The sequence below is a fragment of the Magnolia sinica genome, chromosome 10, assembly GCF_029962835.1.
Source record: "Magnolia sinica isolate HGM2019 chromosome 10, MsV1, whole genome shotgun sequence".
NCBI lineage: Eukaryota > Viridiplantae > Streptophyta > Magnoliopsida > Magnoliales > Magnoliaceae > Magnolia > Magnolia sinica.
In genome coordinates, this window is record NC_080582.1 from 1,783,217 (window position 1) to 1,805,129 (window position 21,913).

The 21,913-nt window shown below is 39.9% G+C and overlaps 1 protein-coding gene across 2 annotated transcripts in view; it reads left to right on the top strand.

The window, feature by feature from the left end:
- LOC131257717 (putative disease resistance protein At1g50180) overlaps positions 1 to 21,913 on the top strand; it is a 103,918-nt gene that overhangs the window by 22,361 nt on the left and 59,644 nt on the right. The window contains exons 2-3 of one of the 2 annotated variants that reach the window (XM_058258528.1): positions 17,113 to 19,609; positions 20,036 to 20,389. In XM_058258528.1, coding sequence (XP_058114511.1) covers positions 17,113 to 19,591 — 2,479 coding nt within the window. In that variant the 3' untranslated portion in view covers positions 19,592 to 19,609; positions 20,036 to 20,389. Of the gene's footprint in view, positions 1 to 17,112; positions 19,610 to 20,035; positions 20,390 to 21,913 lie in introns of those variants that run through there. The other variant, XM_058258529.1, reaches the window with a different exon arrangement.

Genomic DNA, 21,913 nt, shown 5'->3' on the forward strand with positions numbered 1-21,913 from the left:
CTTTTGGGTAATAGTTTAGATGCAATTATAACAAAGAAAATGACAGTTTATCATGTGAATGTCAGATTGAGAGACATTTATTAGATAGATAAAATTAAAATATCTTCAGTCTTATTTTAGTAAACATGCATCTATAACTAGACGTTAGGATTGTTGGAAATAGTTCAAACTGTGAAAAAATAAAGATTAAAGAAATTTTAAAAAAAAAAAAGAAGTTCAGAGAACTTGTTGAGTTATTGAGTCAATGCGTGATATGAATTACTCAAATTGAAATTGAATTTGCTCTCTTGAACCATATCTCAAGTGTAACAGGATTCTTCAGTTAATCAATCTGTAAAATACAACTGTAACATGATCTGAAAATTTTGAAATTTTTGAGAGGAAAAAATTTAAAAGCATTAAAAATTTTAGAAGGTCATTGAAAATTTTAAAATGCCTTTTAAAATTACAACAATAATTGTTAAAAATGATTTTAGAATGTAAATTTTTTAAAAAAAAAAAAGTTCAGAGAACTTGTTGAGTTATTGAGTCAATGCGTGATATGAATTACTCAAATTGAAATTGAATTTGCTCTCTTGAACCATATCTCAAGTGTAACAGGATTCTTCAGTTAATCAATCTGTAAAATACAACTGTAACATGATCTGAAAATTTTGAAATTTTTGAGAGGAAAAAATTTAAAAGCATTAAAAATTTTAGAAGGTCATTGAAAATTTTAAAATGCCTTTTAAAATTACAACAATAATTGTTAAAAATGATTTTAGAATGTAAATTAACAGCATTGGGTAGTACAGTTTATTCAACTGAATATATAACACCTGTATCATTTAAGTGTCCGCTTCTCGAATAGCATATACCACCAGAGTATCATATAACTCCCCTAAATAAATCATCAGCTCCGTTTGACTGTGAAAATACAACAACAGTAAATTAGTCTCTATACTTGGTTTAAAGAAAGCTATTAGAGTTGACACTTCCATCAAAGAATGGTTCAATAAAGACCTTACCTTTTCTTTTTGTGGTTTTCTTCTTTTCTCTTTTCAACTTGTTTCTAGCTATTAGTTTAACATCTCTCTCTCTCTCTCTCTCTCTCTCTGATGCAGGGATGAACGTGATGAGGTCAAGCACCGTCTCCCTCAAGAGGATAACTATTCCGAATCCACGGAATTTCTCTGGACTTCTCACAAAGGCTTCTTGAATCCACGAGAAAGAAAGTAAGCAAAATAGAAAATAAATTCTATAAAATTTGAAATTGATTAATGAATGAAATAAATAAGTTTACAACCCTTTAAATGGGGATACCAAGCAATGGGAGAGAAATCAGAAGCAAACTATTCGCAACTTACTATAAATAATAAACTTACTATTTATAGACAGTCGTGATGTCTACTAGTGCGCAAGGTTTTCGGTCAAAAATAGTAAGTGTCCTATTTAGCGTCTCTTTTCGCGTTGGGCGCAACTCCTAAAGCCCAACAGATAAAGAGTTATAATCAAACTAAAACTTACTATTTATAGTAAAAACAGAATTAAAATAAGGAAATGATAGTCGATCCAAGGGTATTTCCCAAATCCGACTTGGTTGGCTAAAGTAGCTCGTTCTACCCCCAAAATCATATATTTTACGCCCGATAACTCATTCCAGATTGTGAGATATGTCCGATCTAAGGTCCGACGGTCCGGATCACTTTTGTCGTCGACCAGGCCTTTTCTAATCCATCTTGGCCATGAAACTGTCAGCAACCCGCTCTCTCTCTCTCTCTCTCTCTCTCTCTCTCTCTCTCATTGCAAATGATCATGTTATCCTCTTTTTGGGATTTTTCTTCATTACCCTTTCTCCATGTTAGGAGTGAAAACAAAGGATCCGGAGTGCAATTTTGGTGGTTTTGCTCGATTACTCCCTCTTTGCAAATGATTTTATCCTATTTTATGACTTTTCTTTTTACTCTTTTTTTCTCACATAGCAATTGATTTTATCCTATTTGGGGTTTTTTTCTTACTCTTTCTCACAAATTGCAAATGATTTATCCTACTTTTGGAGCTCTTCATTAATTTTCTCCCATATTGTAAATGACTCTCTGCAAACGTTCACATTCAGTGTTTTTATTCATGTTAGCATACCAATACGGTGGAAAATCCAAGCAATGATGGTTCTTAAAATGTAGATCACCTAGACCAAAATTGGGAAAATCCACTCACTTGTTGGGCCACACTTATGGATGTCCATTGACTTACACAACGCAGCTAGGCCACCCTTTTTATCATGTAGTGATCTGCATGATCGATCCCACCATTTTACATATATAGCCCAGGTATTATTTTTTATTTTTTTTAATGACACATTAGGGACTGTTTGGCAGTGTTTTTTAAGCATAAAAATGGTGTGTTGGGTAAACATGTATATGAAAAGCAATTTCCCACTAAGGTTTCAATGGTGAGAGATGAATCCCTACTTTTGTGGTTGGCCCACTTAAATATTAGATCTACCTAATTTTTGGAGTCTTGCATTAACATGCGGTGGCAATTAAATAGATGAATGGAGTGAATGTTGCATGATCATCATGGTGGGGCCAAATAGGGCAGACAGCTAGGGGTTATAGGAAAGTTGTCCCTAAGTCAACTCATGTACATGCCACATGTTTGCCATTGTGGCATACAGTTCTTAGATCAAATCTATCCATTAGAAAGACACCACTATATTAATTCCCTAGCTCAAGAAATAGGTCGATCCGCTGGTTAGGCAGGCCACAGTTTGGAAAAAAAATATACGACAGAGAACATGGCTGAAGTAGTTTTCTAACTCATCAACCTATTTCCAATATTGGAGCCCACCTTCTAAGTAGACCAAATTAATTTTAGTAAAAACATAGTCCAAACCAAACAATGGATGGATTTGATCTTGGTCCTATGTGCCATGGTGGACCTGTTGAGTTGTATGTGAACATTTCTCCCCATGTTTTTCCTGGCCTCTTTATGTTGAAAAATGTTTCACAAATAATATTGGAAGCTAAAAATCAAAAAAAAAAAAAAAAAAAAAAATTAATACCAAGTTAAAATAGGATTCAAGTCACTCAATGAGTTCTAGTTTATATAGCATTTGGAGTGTGGACCATTGCCAGCTGGTCATCAATGGTTCAGAATGTTTGTGAAATGTTTTTAAACATTGATACTAAATTTTGAATGTTTTAAATCATTATATCAATGATTAGACTGTTTGATCATCAAGGACCATTGCACCATTTAGCATCACGACAGCTACACTACCCACACTTGTGTTCGACCCGTGCGCGTATATTACAAATAGCACTGGAACAGATAAACTGAACGTCTCAACCTCCATTTCTCCAAGTAAGAATACTCCACACGGCAAATACTTCAATCATGGACTAGGAAAAAAATAAATAAATTTTCTTTAACTTTTGTTTTAAATTTGTTTCGGCAGGAAATGAAAATTTCAATATTATTTATTGTTTCTAAAACCAAAATCTCAACTCTCTCTTCCCATGTTGTTGGCATATAGATGAGAAATAGTAGTCCTAAGCCTCGGTAAACTCTGGATTCAGCACATGTGGAGCCCATTATTTTTAGGACACAAATGGTTGATATGATGGGACTCACCATGGATGGGAATGCCCCATATTAATCCCTCAGATTGGACAATCCTAAAACTCCCATATTGGCCTTTGTTCTGTCGAAAGTGGACCACTGTTGTAGCTCTTTCAACTTCTATTATTTGCCCATCAATTTGAGAGAGAGAGAGAGAGAGAGAGAGAGAGAGAGAGAGAGAGGTTAGGATCCTCCAATCCAGGAGATTTTCTTCAGTAACCCCATTCTTGTAGAGGCCCACCAGATCAATGGCCCCGATTATCCAAATTATGGCCCGCAATTACGAAGTAAAGAGCCTGAACAAACTCTAAACTTGCATGACCCAGTAATTGATCATGCCAAAAAACTATGGACCCATGACTCAGTCGACTCAGATAGACTCAGTCGATTCCTATTTGGTTCGGCACCACTAGTACTGAAAATAGGCCAGACTCAGACCAGTCACCCCCTGACTCAGCTGAGTCATGGCTCGACTCAGTGTCGAACAAATCAGTTCCAGTCCCCGAGTCTTAAGATCATAGATTAGAAAAACTGCTGAGATGAAATGGGCCCATCCCTCCCGTACAAAGAAAAATCAACGCATGGACCTGAGGCATCAACGGCGAGGATCATACGGCCAAAAAATCCCAGGCCCAAATTTTAAGCTATTTTTGTTGGGCCGTAATTGGCCAGGCCCAGTGAAAAGCTTGTCTTTCACTGAAGCGCAGGCCCATCGAAATCATGAATGGTTGGACTGAAGGGGCCACATTTCTAATCTCATCATTACAAATTAGAATAAGATCTTTAGATTCGTCGGTGGATATCAATGTTTAAAGATTTCCACTCCAAGCTCTCCAGTAGTGGCAGTAGAATAATCCAATTTCCTTATATTCAGCTAGCTCGCAGCACGTGCTGACATGGCACACGTGCGCGAGGGCTGGGCCATTCATCAAGCTGGCGTCATGGGCAACATTCAATGGCCCAGAATCTCTAATATTCAGGTTAAGTACACTCACCGAGGGATTCACCTGACAAACACCTGCAAGCAGCATTTTTGGGAAACGGATTGGCTACTGACCCTAGTAGCCAGCCAGCCACTCGCCAATTGCTAGTGGTCGGTGCTCTGTGGGCCCCACCATGATGTATGTGTTTCATCCAGTCCGTCCACCCATTCTTCCAGATCATTTTATAGTAAAATCCCAAAAATGATGTTGATACAAATATCAGTTGGACCACACAGTTTTGATTTAATTCCCACCATTAAAAACTTCTAGGGGGGGCACAAAAAATTTGGATCAGGTAGATATTTTTTGCTTCCCTTCATCCAAATATGTATGACCTAATCAACAGATTAGATGTCAAATAAACATTGCAGTGATCCCTGGGAGGTTTTTAATGGTCGATATTCAATCAATACTGTTTTCTCATGATGTAGTCCACCTGAGATTTATATCTACCTCATTTTTGAGATATAGTTCTAAAATTATCTTTCAAAATGGATGGACAGCGTGGATGAAACAAATACATTATGGTGGGTCCACATAGCACCGACCACTAGCCACCTGGCTGAGGTGGCTGATGGCAGCGTCATTAGCCAAACGGCGTCCATTTTACATTGGGTTTTAGTTCCAGACTAGTGGGGCCCATGGATCAGAAATCCGGACGGTCGGTTAGCTGTGTCCCACCGTCAATGGACCATGCTTCCAAAATCTACATGAGAGGCCAATCTTAACCTACCGATAGTTCGTGGACTCCAAATAATATTTTAAGTAGGGATACAGCAACGATTGAAAGTCTCAAGATTGGTAACTAGGATCATACACGGCAGCACACAACATACCAATGGTCTGGATTACCCAAAAATCTACTCCAATTGTCAAAATGATATCACCAACAGGGCGCGGAAGACCCCAAATAATGTGGGACCCACATGTATTGTCCTCTATTTTGTCATTTTATCTTTGATCAAATTGGATGTTTGGTGCACATTAACCGGTACCAGTTGATCCAATGGGCCCCACCTCATCTACGGTGGATCTGAGAGAATTAGAAGCCCGATATGAAGATTTTCAGGGCCTAAATGCTTCGGCAGTTCGGCAGGCGGGCCCACCGTGATGTACTGTTCATCCACGCCGTTCATCCCTTCTATCAGATTATTTTAAGGTATTTATATAAAAATGCGTCAGATCCAACGGTCAAGTGGATCACAACAAATAATAAGCTAGGGTTGCAATAAATAATCAAGGTGGGCCCGCCCACAGAAATGGCCGTTCGTGGCCAGAGACTTAAAATGATCTGAGAAAGTGGATGAACAGCATGGATAAACACAAACATCAAGGTGGGCCCGCCCACAGAAATGGCCGTTCGTGGCCAGAGACGGGCGGGGGGTAGGACGCAATCCGCGTCCAAATGCTTCACTGCGAGGAGTGCTGATCAGTAACAGGTAATGGCACAGCTGTGCAGCACCATGTTTACTACCTCCATGAAATTTTTGTACGGCATCCGCACCGTGAAAATTGTGGGCCCCACTCTCTAAATGATCAACTCTATAAATGGGCCACATCTCTATCTTGAGAAGACCATCGGTTGTCCATTGATTCCAACGGTTTCGTCCATCCGACCAGTGAACTGTCCGGATTTTGGGGCTTACTGTTTCATGGTGGGGCTTACTGTTTAAATGATGATTGTGAGAAATGGGAAACGGATTGGCTACTCCCCCTGCCACCAGTCGCTGGTGGTCGGTGCATTGTGGCCCCACCATGATGTATGTGTTTCATCCATTCCGTTCATCCATTTTGAAAGATCATTTTAGTGTTTGATACCAAAATTGAGAGATATGTAAATCTCATGTGGACCACACCACATGAAAAAAATAGTTATTGGATATCCACCATTAAAATCCTCGTAAGGCCTACTGTACTGTTTATTTGACATCCAATCTGTTGATTAGGTCATACAGGCGCAGATGAAGGGAAAAAACAAAAATCAGCTTGATCCAAAACTTTTATGGCCCCCAAAATGTTTTTAATGGTTGACGGTCATTCAATACTGTTTCCTGTAATGTGGTCCAATTGAGATTGTGATAAACCTCATTTTTGGTCTCAAATTGTAAAATGATCTGTAAAAATAGATGGACAGCATGGATGAAACACTTACATCATGGTGGGGCCCAGAGCACCGACCACAGCCATTGGCTGGTGTGCAGGGCGCGGATTGCGTCCTACTAATCCATCCATCCGGGCAACGCTCTGTGGGGCCCACCGATGTACAAGTGTTTTATCCACGCCGTTTAACACTTTTTCAGATAATTTTAACATGTGAACCAAAAATGAGACAGATCCCAGGCTTGAGTGGACCACAAAGTGTTGATAAGAAAATGACGGAAAAGCCCTTCCTACATGGGCGGATCCAACCTCGAACTTTCCTGTCGAGCAGGGATAATTTCGTCATTGCACTGGTCATGGCCCACCCTTCAAGCAGTTCGTTCCTGAAATCATGGCCACTCGCGTCATTTTCGAGTATTCGCGGACAATCATGGGCATTCTCGTAATTTGATCCCGTCCACCATCCCGACCCATCGAGAGCAAAGATACGTGTTGAGCATAGTACCATAAGTGCTTGGACGGCTCTCCTGATCTACACGTGGCACCTACTCTAAATCGAGACCTTCCAAAAAGTGGGACCTAGTGTATTTTAGTCATATCCACACCCAAAAAAGGATGTGGATTGCCTGCAGACAGTTCATCAACGATATCACAGGTGATCCGACTCTGTGGGGTCTTATCTGCGTGGTCCACCCGTTTTTCCGGCTCATTTCAGGCCATGAACCAACAAATGACCCAGATCCAAAGCTTAAATGGACTACACCACAGGAACACAGGGGTAATGAAATAACTACCGTTGAAAACTTCTTGGGTTGAAAACTTCTCAAGGCCACAGGAAGTTTTCGATCAAGCTGATATTTGTATTTTCCCTTCATCCAGGTTTGCCAAGGCCACCTCGACTCAGTTTGACTCAATGTACACCCCTACCAAAAACGAACTGGAAAAACGATGGACGGTGTGGATGAAAAATAATATATCAGTTGGGTCCCACAGAGTCAGGTCACAAGGGATATCTCTGATGATCAAATAACACTGATGTCTAATTAAAAAGAATTCGTTTTGGACCGCTTAGATATCCTGATCGGAAGGTTGCGCTTATACGTCTAGTATAATTTCTGGTAAATGATGCATGTAACCTGGATCCGAGTATTTGGACGGTTCAGAGTTAAGATCTCCACCGCATATATACCGTAATTTTGGTACAATATCCAGTACTATTTGCTGGCCGGGGTTTTGATATGGTTCAGTTCCACAGTACCACTGTATGGTACAGTTGGAGGATTTTTCCCCGGTCATATTAAATTATGATGTAAACTGTTCATGCTCTGGATTGGGTGGTGAACCCAATAACACCTAGCTACGTGGTATTGGATGTTGTGGGGCCCACCGTGATGTATGTATTTTATATCCACGTCGACTATCCATTTTCAGCTCACTTTAGGGCTTCAGCCCATAAATGAAGCTGATCCCAAACTCAAGCGGACCAACCCACAGTAAATAGTGGGATCCACGGTTGAAACCTTCACAAAGACCTAGATGAAGGGATAGACCTAGATGAAGGGAAAAGAAAGGACCGTCTGAGATTTTGATTAGCTTTTGATTTCGGGCTCATGCTCTAAATGAGTGGATCAGTGTGGACAAAACACATACATCATGGTGGGCCCCACAGCGCCCTACATCACCTAACTGGTGTTGAAGGTGTGATACGGGATGAAGGTGAATTTTTTGTTCATATTCAATTCAAGATTCATTGGTCAAAATGATCAATGAAGCATGGTTATAAGGATAGAGCTTCTATGTGGCAATGATGAGAATATGAATGGTTCACATTACTCATTGGCAACATATTGACTAGTGAAATTATATTTATGTTAGTTATGATTATACAAAAAGCACTTCAAGTATATTGAAGATGTTTTCATTTAACTCTTATTTATCATGTAACGCCTTTTTATGACTTTTCAGGAATGGACAGAGATATGATACAATAGAACCATTGCTTTGATAATTAGTTAGTTATTGGAAACATAACAATGAATTATCTAGAGACCTCAATTTATTCCGAACTTTAATCTATATATGGGCCATTCATGTAGTCCCAACCATCAGTACTATCTAAATTAATGGACTTGATGTATTGCATCAGCGTAGATTTCTTTTATACCAAAAGCATAGGACTTTTATACCAAAAGCATAGGACGCCACGATTATATTTGCGTTTGTTATGAGTTCAAATTCTTGATTAAAAAAAACTTGCACATTTAGTGGCCACGTGATATAATCACTTTTATTTTTTGATTTAAATTTACAAAACTTTTAGTTTTTTCATATGTAGTTATAAGAAACTCCCAGCACTGTTGTGATTTCCCGTCTGAATTGGTATTGGTATGATGTCATGGGACTTCATGATTATTTTACCACGGGAAGACAAAAAGCAGCTGCACCATGTGAGTACAAGGCGCGCCATATAAAAACGAGCTACTTTTCCATTGAGCCGACTGCCTTGTTAGCTATGGACTGTAAACTGCCTCCATTTAAACTATTTCTCAACCTGTCAAACTGTTTCATGCACATTAGGCAGCCCCATACAATAACGGATGCTTAAAAGATTCTGTTAACCACCCAAAAGTCCATCTTACCCTTAGTTGATCGTCCATATTAACGTTTGACTTTGTACTTTTCCATATTATAGAACTTCTCTCTACCATTGTTATAGTCGTTTCATCGACTGCATGAATGTCGGAAGCGGATTGGCTGGTGTACCTCACATCACACCAGCCACATACCTGTTGTATTTATGTTATCAGGTTTTGTGGGTCTGATCACGAGGTATGTGTTATATCCAAACCATCCATCCATTTGACGAGCTCATATTAAGGCTTGAAATGAAAAACAATACGGATCTAACTATTGAGTGGACCACACTGCAAAAAGTAATGGGAGATTGAACATTTACCATTGAAACCTTTTTTGGGATCACAGAAGTTTTGGATCAATATGAAATTTGTTTTTCCTCTTCATCCAGGTCTTTGTGACGTTATTAACAAATTGGATGGAAAATAAACATTATGGTGGGCCCTATGAATTTTTTAACAGTGAAAATTGCTATTTGTGGTGTGGTCTAGATAATCTTTTGATATAATTCATTTTTTAGATAATGTTTTAAAATAATCTCTAAAATAGAAAAACGGAGTAGATATAATAAATACATCACTATAAGGCCCATGTAACTTTGATCTCCTTTGAGCCGTTCGTACAACTTGGAGCTCGAGGAGCATGAGTGCTCATCTTCGCAAGACACGTGCCTGAAGCAGCTATATAGCTGCTTTGTGATACACCAGCCAATTTGCTTCCATGAATGTCAATCACTTGAGCATTGGAAATTACTCATTTTTTAGAACAATATATAGAGTGATCTCATCATATGGATGAACAGTTTAGATATGATAAATACATCATCTTGGGGTCATGTCACTTTGATCTCCTTTGAACCGTTCGCACAACTTAGAGCTTAGGGAGTGTGTCATAGCTCACTTCGCACGAGACTTCTCCATGCTAGCTAGGTTACTAATGCGTGGTACATTAGCCCATCCGCTCCATAGGCCATAATAACTTTATTACAAATCCACTCTGTCCATTTGCTCAGTACGCAATCCGAGTCCCCCACGAATGAGGTAGGCCTGAATCTCAAATCAGAATGATTGCTGTTGAGGTATCTTTTTAGATCTTAAAAAGGTGGGCTACATCATCCATTGACCACCCATTGACCAGTGAAACTATATTTATGTTAGCTATGATTACGCAGAAAGCACTATAAGTATATTAAAGATGTTTTCATCGAACTCTTATTTCCCATATAACGCTTTTTTATTGGCTTTTCTATAAATGGTCAGAAATATAGTACAATAGAATCGTTGACTATTTTGATAATTAATTAGTCATAGGAAAGATAACACTGAATTATCAAGAGACAACAATTTATTAGGAACTTTAATGGACTTGGTGTACGGTATTAACATAGATTTCTTTTATACCAAAAGTGTATTTGCGTTTGTCATGAGTTCAAATTCTTGATTAAAAAAGAAAACCTTGTACATTTAGTAGCCACATGGCATAATCACTTTTATTTTTTGATTTAAATCTCCATACGAAACTTTTGGTTTTTTAATCTGTAGTTATTAGAAACTCCCTGTACAGATGTGATTTCCGGTCTGAATTGGTATTGGCATGATGTCATGAGACTTCATGATTATTTTACCACTGGAAGAGAAAAGGCATTTGCGACATGTGAGTCCAAGATGCGTCATATAAAACAAGCTATATTTCCATTGAGCCGACTGACTTTTATTAACTATGGACCGTAAACCACCTGCATTGAAACTATTTCTCAACCTGGCAAACTATTTCATATATATCACGCAGCCTCTTACAATAACTGATACTTAAAAGATTCAACTGTTAACTACCCAAAAGTCCGTCTTACCATAGTTGACTGTAGATATTAATGTTTGACCTTGAACTTTTCCAAATTACAGAATTTCCCTCCACTAACGTTTTAGTCATTTTATCGATTGCATGAATGTCGTTGCACGAGGACACATGAGGATCATTGTCCCACTATTATTTATGATGTGGTTCACTTGATCCTTGAAAATTACTCATCTTTTATAACAATATCTAAAATGATCTCGTCATATGGATGAACAGTTCGGGTATGATAAATACACCATTGTGGGGTCATGAACCCTTAGTACAACTCGAGCTCATGGAGCATCAGCGCTCACTTCGCACGACACTTCCCAGCCCATGTCAGGTAGGTTACTGGTGTGTGGTACAGCAGCGCATCCGCTTCAGTACATGGGGCCATTATCTGTCTATTTGTTTTTGCAGTTCATTTTAAAGAACCGACCCACGGATGAGGCAGACCTGAAGCTTAAGTACGCCGCACGATAGAAAAAAAGTGATAGTGAACGATTGCTGTTGAGATATCTTGGGACATCGCGACGCTCATTTACAGCTCCTGATCTTTTTCATTTATGGGTTCATGTCCTAAAATGAGCCGGAAGAAAAGATGAACTTGGTGGATTTCCAAAAACCATCAATCGTGGCCTCACGCACAGTCAGAGTGGGGTTGGCACCACTATCAACGTCACAGGCTAGGTGGACATTTAAGTCCGGCTTGTAACCATTGCTTAACTTAGGTGGAGCCCACCATGATTTTTGTGACAAATCCACTCCGTCTGTTTTATCATCTCATTTTGTGGCATGGGCTGAAAATTTCTTCTGATCTAATTCTCAAGTGGGCCAAACGAACATGAAAAAGTGGAAATTAAATGCTCGCCCTTGAAACATTCATGGAGCCACGTGATACTTTAAAAAAATCTAATCGTCCATCTATTTTCCACGTGATACTTTAAAAAAATCTAATCGTCCATCTATTTTTTCCAGATCCTTTTATAACATGAACCAAAAAACGAAATCAATTCCAAGCTCCAGTGGACTATATGACGGGAAAGAGTGAGATGGAAAGGCCACTGTTTGAAACATCTTCTAGCCATCGTGGCACCACTTTTAGCTTTAGATCTGCCTTAGTTTTATACTCCTACGGTAAAATGAGTTGAGAAAACAGATGGACGGGGTGGATTTCTAACAACATAAAAGTGGGCCCCCCGTATGGTCAGGGGTTAGGTTTACACGCGTCCTACCCCGCACGTGTCCAGTTGGGAACCAGCAGCAGCTTTGAATGGCCATCGTAATGTATGGGTCATATCCACACCGTCCATCCATTTTTTCGTATCATTTTAGGGTAGAAGCCCAAAATTGAGGATGATAAAAGGCTCAAGTGGACCACACCGCAGGAAGCAGCGGTGATAATGACTACCGCTGTTGAAACTTTTCTAAGGCCCACCATGATGTTTATTTGACATGAAACCGTTCCCAGCTGGAGAGGGGCAGAGGTAGGACGCAATCCGCGTCCGTTTGCACAACAGTTAACGCCAATCAGCCATAGCCAGTGTTTGGCAGACATTAGGTACAGGGGATGGCAGTGTTTTTTTTTTTGTCGGCTTATTAGTACACACCAACTGTCCGTGCATGCACTGTTAGCCACCCTACTAGGGATCGATACCAAGACCTCAAGTGTTGAAACGAGGTATATCCGCTCAGTCTCCAGTTGAGCTATGGATCAGGGTGTTTTCCATGAGATGAGAGTTGCTCGATCATTGGCGGGCCATAATAATTTTTGTTAATCCAATCCGTTCATCTGTTTTTCCAACTCAATTTAGGGCGTGGGACAAAAAATGAGGCTAATTTTGAGCACAAGCGGGCCAAATGAACATGAAACATTTAGAATTGCATGTCTGCTATTGAAATATTTGCAGGGCCATAGGATGTTCATGAGAAATCTACTCTATCCATCTGTTTTTCCGGATCATTTTATGGACTGGATTAAAACAATGAGGCCAATAACAAGCTCCAGTGAGCAAATTGACAAGAACAGTGGGGAATGAGAACCACCGTTGAAAATTCCTGAGGTCATCTAGGGCTCACTTTGTGTTTTGAATCTAGTTCATTTTTTGAATCCGAAATTAAAGTGAACTGGAAAAACATTTGAACGGCCTGGATTTCTCAGAAACAATAAGGTAAGCCCCGCATACGGTCAAGATTTAGGGTGGCGCAGATATGAATTAGGGTTGAAAGTCCGGTGGGTGGTGCACAACCCTAGCCCAACCCGGTGCACCAACCCAAGTTTCCCTACCTCAACCCTAACCCAACCTCAGGTTAAGAATTTTCAACCCAAGCTAAACTCAAGCAAGCTTGGTCGGGTTGGTGGGATTGATACATGCTAATATTTTTGTTATTAAATTAGTCTATTATATTTTCAATACCTGCTTTATTTTCTGTACCTATAATTTTATTAATTATATATGCAGTTTTTCTTATCATAGATAACTTTATTTTTTAAAAACAAACAAGCTAAAATATATGACAACTATTCCTTTAAAAGTTGTATTGTGTAGCACACAATCTATTTGAGAGAGAGAAATCCGGTGTATCTTGTTAGCTTGAGACATCAGAAATTATGTGAACCAATGAAACGAGACAGCAATGAAATTTCTTGTGCCTTCAACACAGACAATCCACACTTAATTATAATGTATAACTTATATATTGATCGGGTTCAAGTTAGGTCAGGCAACTAAGACCTTAACCTAAGCCCAACCCAAGTTTTATCGAATTAGTGTTTGTACAGTCCAAGCCTGAGGCCAAACCTGATACATCGTGCCTGAGCCTAACCCAATGTCGAGTCGGTCAAGGGTTGTTAATCCACCTTGACTAAGGGAGATTGCAGGTGCGGTAAAAGTGAGGTAGTTTTGTCAATTTCAAAATGCAGTATACCATTGGTATAGGTAAATAATATCGGGCAGTTTAGTGTCTAACGGCATAAACTATGGGCAGGTTTCCTAAAAAATTTTAAAATAGGGAGTTTTTGGTACATAGCCTAAAAGTTAGGCGGCCATGAGGAAAATTCCCTAAAAACAAAAAAGAAAAAGAAAAAGCTAATGAATGTGGAGAACGCGTCACCCCTCAAAACAAAAAAGAAAAGGAAAAAAGCTAATGAGAGTGGAGGACAAGTCACCCCTCCGTGGTTTAAGTGTTCTCTCGTGTTACATGTTATTGGATATTTCCTTGACCATGGGGCCTACCTTGATGCATGTTTTGTATATCCATGCCGTCCATCAATTTTTTTCAAATCATTTTATAGGAAAATACTAAAACTGAAGCAGATCAAAGTCTAAAGATCATATCATAAGAAACAATGGTCATTAAACAACCATCATTAAAAACTTCTTAGGATACACTGTAATGTTTATTTTCCATCCAGCATTTAGATTAAGTCCCACAAATTTGGACAAAAGCAGTACATATATGTTACCCAAAACATTCATATTCCCCAATGGATTTTTTTAATTATGGACAATCAATCACTAATCTTTTATATTTTGTGGTCCATATCAGATTTGGATCTATCTAATTTTTGATTCACTATATAAAATGATCTTGAAAAAAATGAGTGAACGGAATGGATAAAATACATAGACTATGGTTGGGCCAAAGATCTTAATCAGTTCTGCCTACAAACGGTGCTCATGGTTCACTGAGGGAAAAAAAAACATAAAGGACGAAAAGACCTAACAAAGAGAAAAGGCACTGTCTTCTACCCTTTAACTCGGTCGTAAAGAAAACGCGTGGAAAGATCCAAAACGCGTATGCCTTTGCACCGACTCGGTGCAAAAGCATTTCGGGCCAAAACCTTTGGAAGCCGATTAGGTTTTACCCCACCTTGATGAATGGGGTTTATATTCATATTGTCCATCCACTTTCTCCTATCATTATTTCGCGATGGGAAAAATTAAGCAAATATAAATAACGGTTGGATCATATCACCGGAGAAAAAAAAAACGTAAGTTACCGTGTGAAGGACGCGGATTTAGCGGGAAGTTTATGCGCAATGATGTTGGGTGGGGCCCACTGCAATGTATGTGAGAAATTCATTCCGTCCATTCATTTTGTCAGCTCATTTTAGGACGTGAGACCAAAAATGAAGTAGATACAAAACTCAAGTGGGTCACACAAGAGGGAAAATTAGGAAAAGAAATTCCCACCGTTGAAACCTTCTTGGGCTCCACCTTAATGTTTACATGCTATTCAACCCGTTTATAAGGCCATTTCAAATGGGATGAAGTGAAAACACCAAAAATATAGCTTGATACATAACTTTTATGGCTATAAGAATACTTCAACGGTGCTTACTGAATTCCCACTATTTCCTCTCGTGTGGCTTAGTTGAGTGTTAGATACACCTATTTTTTAGTCAAAGGTCCTAAAATGAGTTCTCAAAACAGACGAACAGAGTGGATTTTACAAAAGCATCTCGATGGGCCCCACCAGCATCCTTGCACAGGAACTTTTGCGAAAGGCGGAAATCCGCGTCCCAGTTAGAAGCTTTCTATAGACTCAAAAGATTTTCAACACTGGGTAAAGGGTTCGAAGTAACCATAGGCGGTGAAATTCAGAATGCGCGTGGGTTTGTTTGCGTGTGAAAAAATAAAGCTTTCTACGTATCACAAGAGTTTTGTATCAAGCTGATGTTTGTATTTTATCTCCATCCAGATATGGTTAACGGTACCAATGGGTTGGATGGAAAAAAACATTACAGATCTGCTTATTATAAAACCCAAAAAGTTATAATGGTGGGCATTCAGTCATCCCCGTTTATTATGGTGTTGTCCACATGAGATTTTGATCTTATTAAATTTCTAGACCATGAGTTAAAATGAGCTGGAAAAATGGACGGAGAGAATGGATATACGACGCATCATCAAGGTGAGCCCAACAGTCAGATCCCGGCTGCCACTTAATCCACTCACAAAACTTTGCATCAGGTTTCATTTTATAAGAGTAAGCGCATCATTCATGTATCTCATCACGCGGTCCATCTGTTATTCTTCAGTGACATTTTAAGAGTACGAACTCAAAATCAAAGCATATCCAAGGCTAGAAGTAGACCACAATAGCATAAACAGTGGGAATTAAATGTGTACCATTGAAAACTTTCCTGGTGTTATAGAAATTTTCAATCCAACTGATATTTGTTTTATCCCTTCATCCATATCTCCGTAGCCCATCGAACATAGCTGTGGACCCTGGGAAGGTTTCAACGGTGGATGGTCATTATCCCTGCTGTTTCCTCTGATATGGTCCACTTGAACTATGGATATGCTTCAATTTTAGGGTCATGATCTAAAATAAGCTGATAAAACGGATGGATATGGCGTGGATAATACATATACATCACGCGTGGACTTAGAGATTACTCAGGCAAATTCTAGCCCTTGATCCGGTGGTTTAATCTCCAATCAACAGCAAAAATTCATGCTCTCGCATCTACAATCATTGATGACATTGAGGGAATTAAGCCAGCATCTTTTACTCTCCAAAATTTCACATGTGCGTGACTGTGGAGGATCGAGGATCATCGTCAGTAAAGTCCACAGTGAAGAGACCTGCAACTTGAAGTGAAGAAAAACAAAGCTTTTATCTGAATTTCTTTCCAGTGAGAGAAAAAAGAGTGAGGAAAGATGTCCATTGTCGAGTCCATTGTCAAGCTCCTTCTCCAAAAACTCGCTGACCCAATCCTTCAAGAAGCCATTTTCTTATATGGCGTTGGTGATCAAGTCGAATGGCTAGAGGCGGAATTTAAGCGGATGCAATGCTTCTTGGAAGACGCAGACGCCAAACAAGAAGGAGATAGAAGAGTAAAGGGCTGGGTGGGGGATGTGAGAGATGTTGCATATGATGCTGAGGACGTCATCGACACCATTCTCTTCAAGGTAGCAAACTTGAGGCGAACTGGCATTAAAAGGTACGCTTGCATCTTCAATGAATTGAAACCTCGCCATGAGGTGGGATCGAAGATCGAGCGAATAAAGGCTAAAATCCGTGCGATCTCTGAAAGTAGATCGACGTATGGAATTGAAAATATAGGCCAAGGAGCAGGAACGAGCTCTTCCGGTCTAAGCCTCCAAGAATGGAGGCTCACTTCTCCTCTTTCTCAAGAAACAGATTTTGTTGGCTTTGAGAAGGAATTGGAGATGTTGGTGGCCCAGTTAACAGAGGGAGAGCTGCGACGTTGTGTTGTTTCTGTAGTAGGAATGGGTGGTCTCGGTAAGACCACTCTTACTAAGAAACTTTATAACGCTAATACTGTTAAGAAACATTTCCATACTCATGCATGGATTTCTGTATCACAAGAGTATTCTGCGAGAGATCTTTTGCGGGTCTTTGTAAGACGTTGGAGGGTGGTATCTGACAAAGCAGCGGAGAAATTGAACATTGCTGAGCTGAGGGACAAGATTTCCGAGTATCTGAACGACAAGAGATACTTGGTGGTCTTGGATGATATATGGAAAAGGGAAGCATGGGATGCTTTGAAGGATGCATTTCCGGATGTGAATAATGGCAGTAGGGTCATGCTCACCACACGAATCAAAGACGTTGCTTCATATGCAGATCGACGAAGCCAGCCCCACGAACTTCGATTTCTAACCAATGAAGAGAGCTGGGATTTGTTCTGTAAAAAAACATTCGCAGGACAAGATGTGGGTTGGCCGCAGGATTATTTGGAGAAGCTGGGAAGAGAGATTGTGGAAAAATGTCATGGTCTCCCTCTTGCTCTCGCAGTCATTGGAGGGCTCTTATCAGGAAAGGAACCAAGGGAGTGGGACAATGTACGCAAGAGCATCAGCTGGCAGTTTGTCGAGGGAGAAGTCCAAATCTCCAGCATATTATCTTTAAGCTATAAAGATTTGCCTTATTACTTAAAACCATGTTTTCTCTACCTGGGAAATTTTCCAGAGGACTACGAGTTCCATGCCAATGAATTGATTGGACTGTGGGCCGCAGAAGGGTTTCTTAAAGAAAGAGGGGAACTAACATTGGAAGAAGTTGGAGAAGATTATATGATGCAGTTGGTTCAGAGAAGTATGGTTCAATTGACAAGAAGAAATTCAAGCAGGGGTATCAAAAGCTGTCGTATCCACGATCTTTTGCGTGATCTGTCCATATCAGAAGCTAAGGAAAGCAAGTTTCTCGAAGTTCGCCGTGACAATGGGAATGCTCCTTCCGCATCTAGAGCCCGTCGACTTGCAATTCACCTTAATGAGCCAAAGTACATTTCCTTAAGTAGTTCCCATCCGCACCTTCGTTCTGTGTTGATCTACATCCAAGGCTATGCATCGCTTCAAAAGGAACAAAGCAAGTTTCTATTCCAAGGCTTTAAGTTGCTTAGGGTGCTATATCTAGCTGGTGTAGAAATAAGAGAGCTACCGAAGCAAATAGGTGAACTAATCCATTTGAGATATCTCAGGTGTACTAAAACTGAGTTAGAAACCCTCCCTTCATCGATAGGCAATCTTATCAATTTACAAACTCTATTTGTACAATCCAGTAATAAAATTGGAGTACCTGAGACAATTGGGAAGATGCATCAGTTAAGACATCTTCGATTACCCGGGAACAAACCGCAGATAATTATGTCTACGGGATCAGTGATAGAAGAGCGACATTTTGGAGTGATACGATGGCATACGAGGGTCGACCTGATTAGTAACCTCCAGACTCTATCTGGAGTATATGCTGGCAAATGGATGGAGGGTTGCTTGGGAAAGCTCACCAATCTTAGAAAATTAAAAATATTTTTCAAAACAGGAGCTTATGCTCAGTTATTATCTGAGGCGATTGTCAATCTGAACTGCCTCCATCATCTGTGGGCGCGGATGTCAGTACCGATACGTATTTTTGAAGGCAGTGCCAAAGTTTTGCCGTTACCTAATCTTTCACATCTTCTCAAGTTAAGTAAGTTGTATTGGGGAGGAAAGCTAGATACGTTCCCTGAATTTCCAACAAATCTCACCAAACTCACCTTGGAATGGTCCGGTTTAAAGGAAGACCCAATGGCGACGTTGGAGAAGCTGAAAAGCCTTCGCATTCTCAAATTGCTCGGTGCTTCATATGATGGAGTGGAAATGGCTTGCTCTGCACAAGGGTTTCCTCAACTCGAATCCTTACATCTTCAAGCGTTATGTAATTTAAAGGAGTGGAGAGTGGAGGAAGGAGCTATGCCAAGTCTTTTACATTTATGGATAGGTGACTGCAAGCAATTGAAGAAACTTCCAGAAGGCCTGCAACACGTGACTACCCTCAAGAAATTGGAGCTGTGGTGGATGCGTGACGAATTCAATGCAAGGGTTCGAGAAGACGGGGGAGAGGATTGGTATAAGATCCGGCACATACCCTCCATCGACATACAACAGATGATTAGATTCGAAGCATTCGGACTTTAATTTCTATCATTATGAGAGGTACATACATAGGTGATACTTGTTTCCACTCTTCATTTTTATTTACCTTTTAATCCATACTTCAAGATAGATCTTATAGTCTCAAGAATTTTAAATTCTAGTTATATACTTTGAGAAATTTATTCTTTTAAACACTTTAATTTCTTTCTATAAAAATCGATTGCTGGTTTCTCCATTCCTTTCATAGTTTGTAAGACAAATTAAGTCTTTTATTATAATTTTAGAATGCTGTTTAATTATTTCTTTATATACAAATCTGCACGCTACTTGTTTGAAAAAATGCTTCAACCAAGACCATCTCTTGAATGAGTGCATCATTACAGTTTTTGTATTTATGTATTTCTATTTTGTTGATGAATTACTTTTCTATGAATAACTGCACATCATTTTTAGGCTTTAACTAGATATTTAATTTGTACTCTCTAGATTTTCAGTGGCAGAGAGGCCGGTTGGTGGCGATGCAATGCATAGTAAGCTCACGTTTTTTCGCTTTGGTGTTATGGGGAACCATACTGTCGCATAGCTTGCTGTCTACATATTTTTTATAAGCCATTTGGTATTTTTTCAGATGAATGGATTTTGTATTTGTTTCCTTCCTACGATAGGCGAGGCCCCATTGATTTTTATTTTATTTTATTTTTTATAGGAGCCTGCCTGAAAAAATGTACAGTCCGTTCTTGGAATTAATAATATTATAGGTGACTTGCTCACACCTTTAATTAATAATTTTTTTAAAAAGGCTATGATCATACAGTCCCCGTCTTGGCAAAAACAGAACACACTACACACGTGCCAGCCCATCCCTCCCGTACAAAGAAAAATCAACGCATGGACCTGAGGCATCAATGGCGAGGATCGTACGGCCAAGAAGTCCCAGGCCCAAATTTTAAGCTATTTTTGTTGGGCCGTAATTGGCCAGGCCTACTGAAAAGCTTGTCTTTCACTCAACCCAGGGCCATCGAAATCATGAATGGTTGGCCTGAAGGGGCCACATTTCTAATCTCATCATTACAAATTAGAATAAGATCTTTCGATTCGTCGGTGGATATCAATGTTTAAAGATTTCCACTCCAAGCTCTCAAGTAGTGACAGTGGAATAATCCAATTTCCTTATATTCAGCTAGCTCGCAGCACGTGCTGACATGGCACACGTGTGCGAGGGCTGGGCCATTCATCAAGCTGGCGTCATGGGCAACATTCAATGACCCAGAATCTCTAATATTCAGGTTAAGTACACTCACCGAGGGATTCACCTGACAAACACCTCGAATCTTGTACACTTGCTAGCACGTGCAGATGCACGGCTGCAAGCAGCATTTTAGGGAAACGGATTGGCTACTGACCCTGGCAGCCAGCCAGCCAGCCACTCACCAATTGCTAGTGGTCGGTGCTCTGTGGGCCCCACCATGATGTATTTGTTTCATCCATTCCGTCCACCCATTCTTCCAGATCACTTTATAGTAAAATCCCAAAAATGATGTTGATACAAAGCTCAGGTTGACCACACAGTTTTGATTTAACGCCCACCATTAAAAACTTCTAGGGGGGCACAAAAAATTTGGATGAAGTAGATATTTTTCGCTTCCCTTCATCCAAATATGTATGACCTAATCAACAGATTAGATGTCAAATAACCATTACAGTGGTCCCTAGGAGGTTTTTAATGGTCGATATTCAATCAATACTGTTTTCCCATGATGTAGTCCACCTGAGATTTATATCTACCTCATTTTTGAGATAAAGTTCTAAAATTATCTTTCAAAATGGATGGACGGCGTGGATAAAACACATACATCATGGTGGGGTCCAGATAGCACCGACCACTAGCCACCTGGCTGATGGCAGCGTCATTAGCCAAACGGCGTCCATTTTACATTGGGTTTTAGTTCCATACTAGTGGGGCCCATGGATCAGAAATCCGGACGGTCGGTTAGCTGTGTCCCACCGTCAATGGACCATGCTTCCAAAATCTACATGAGAGGCCAATCTTAACCTACCGATAGTTCGTGGACTCCAAATAATATTTTAAGTAGGGATACAGCAACGATTGAAAGTCTCAAGATTGGTAACTAGGATCATACACGGCAGCACACAACATACCAATGGTCTGGATTACCCAAAAATCTACTCCAATTGTCAAAATGATATCACCAACAGGGCGCGGAAGACCCCAAATAATGTGGGACCCACATGTATTGTCCTCTATTTTGTCATTTTATCTTTGATCAAATTGGATGTTTGGTGCACATTAACCGGTACCAGTTGATCCAATGGGCCCCACCTCATCTACGGTGGATCTGAGAG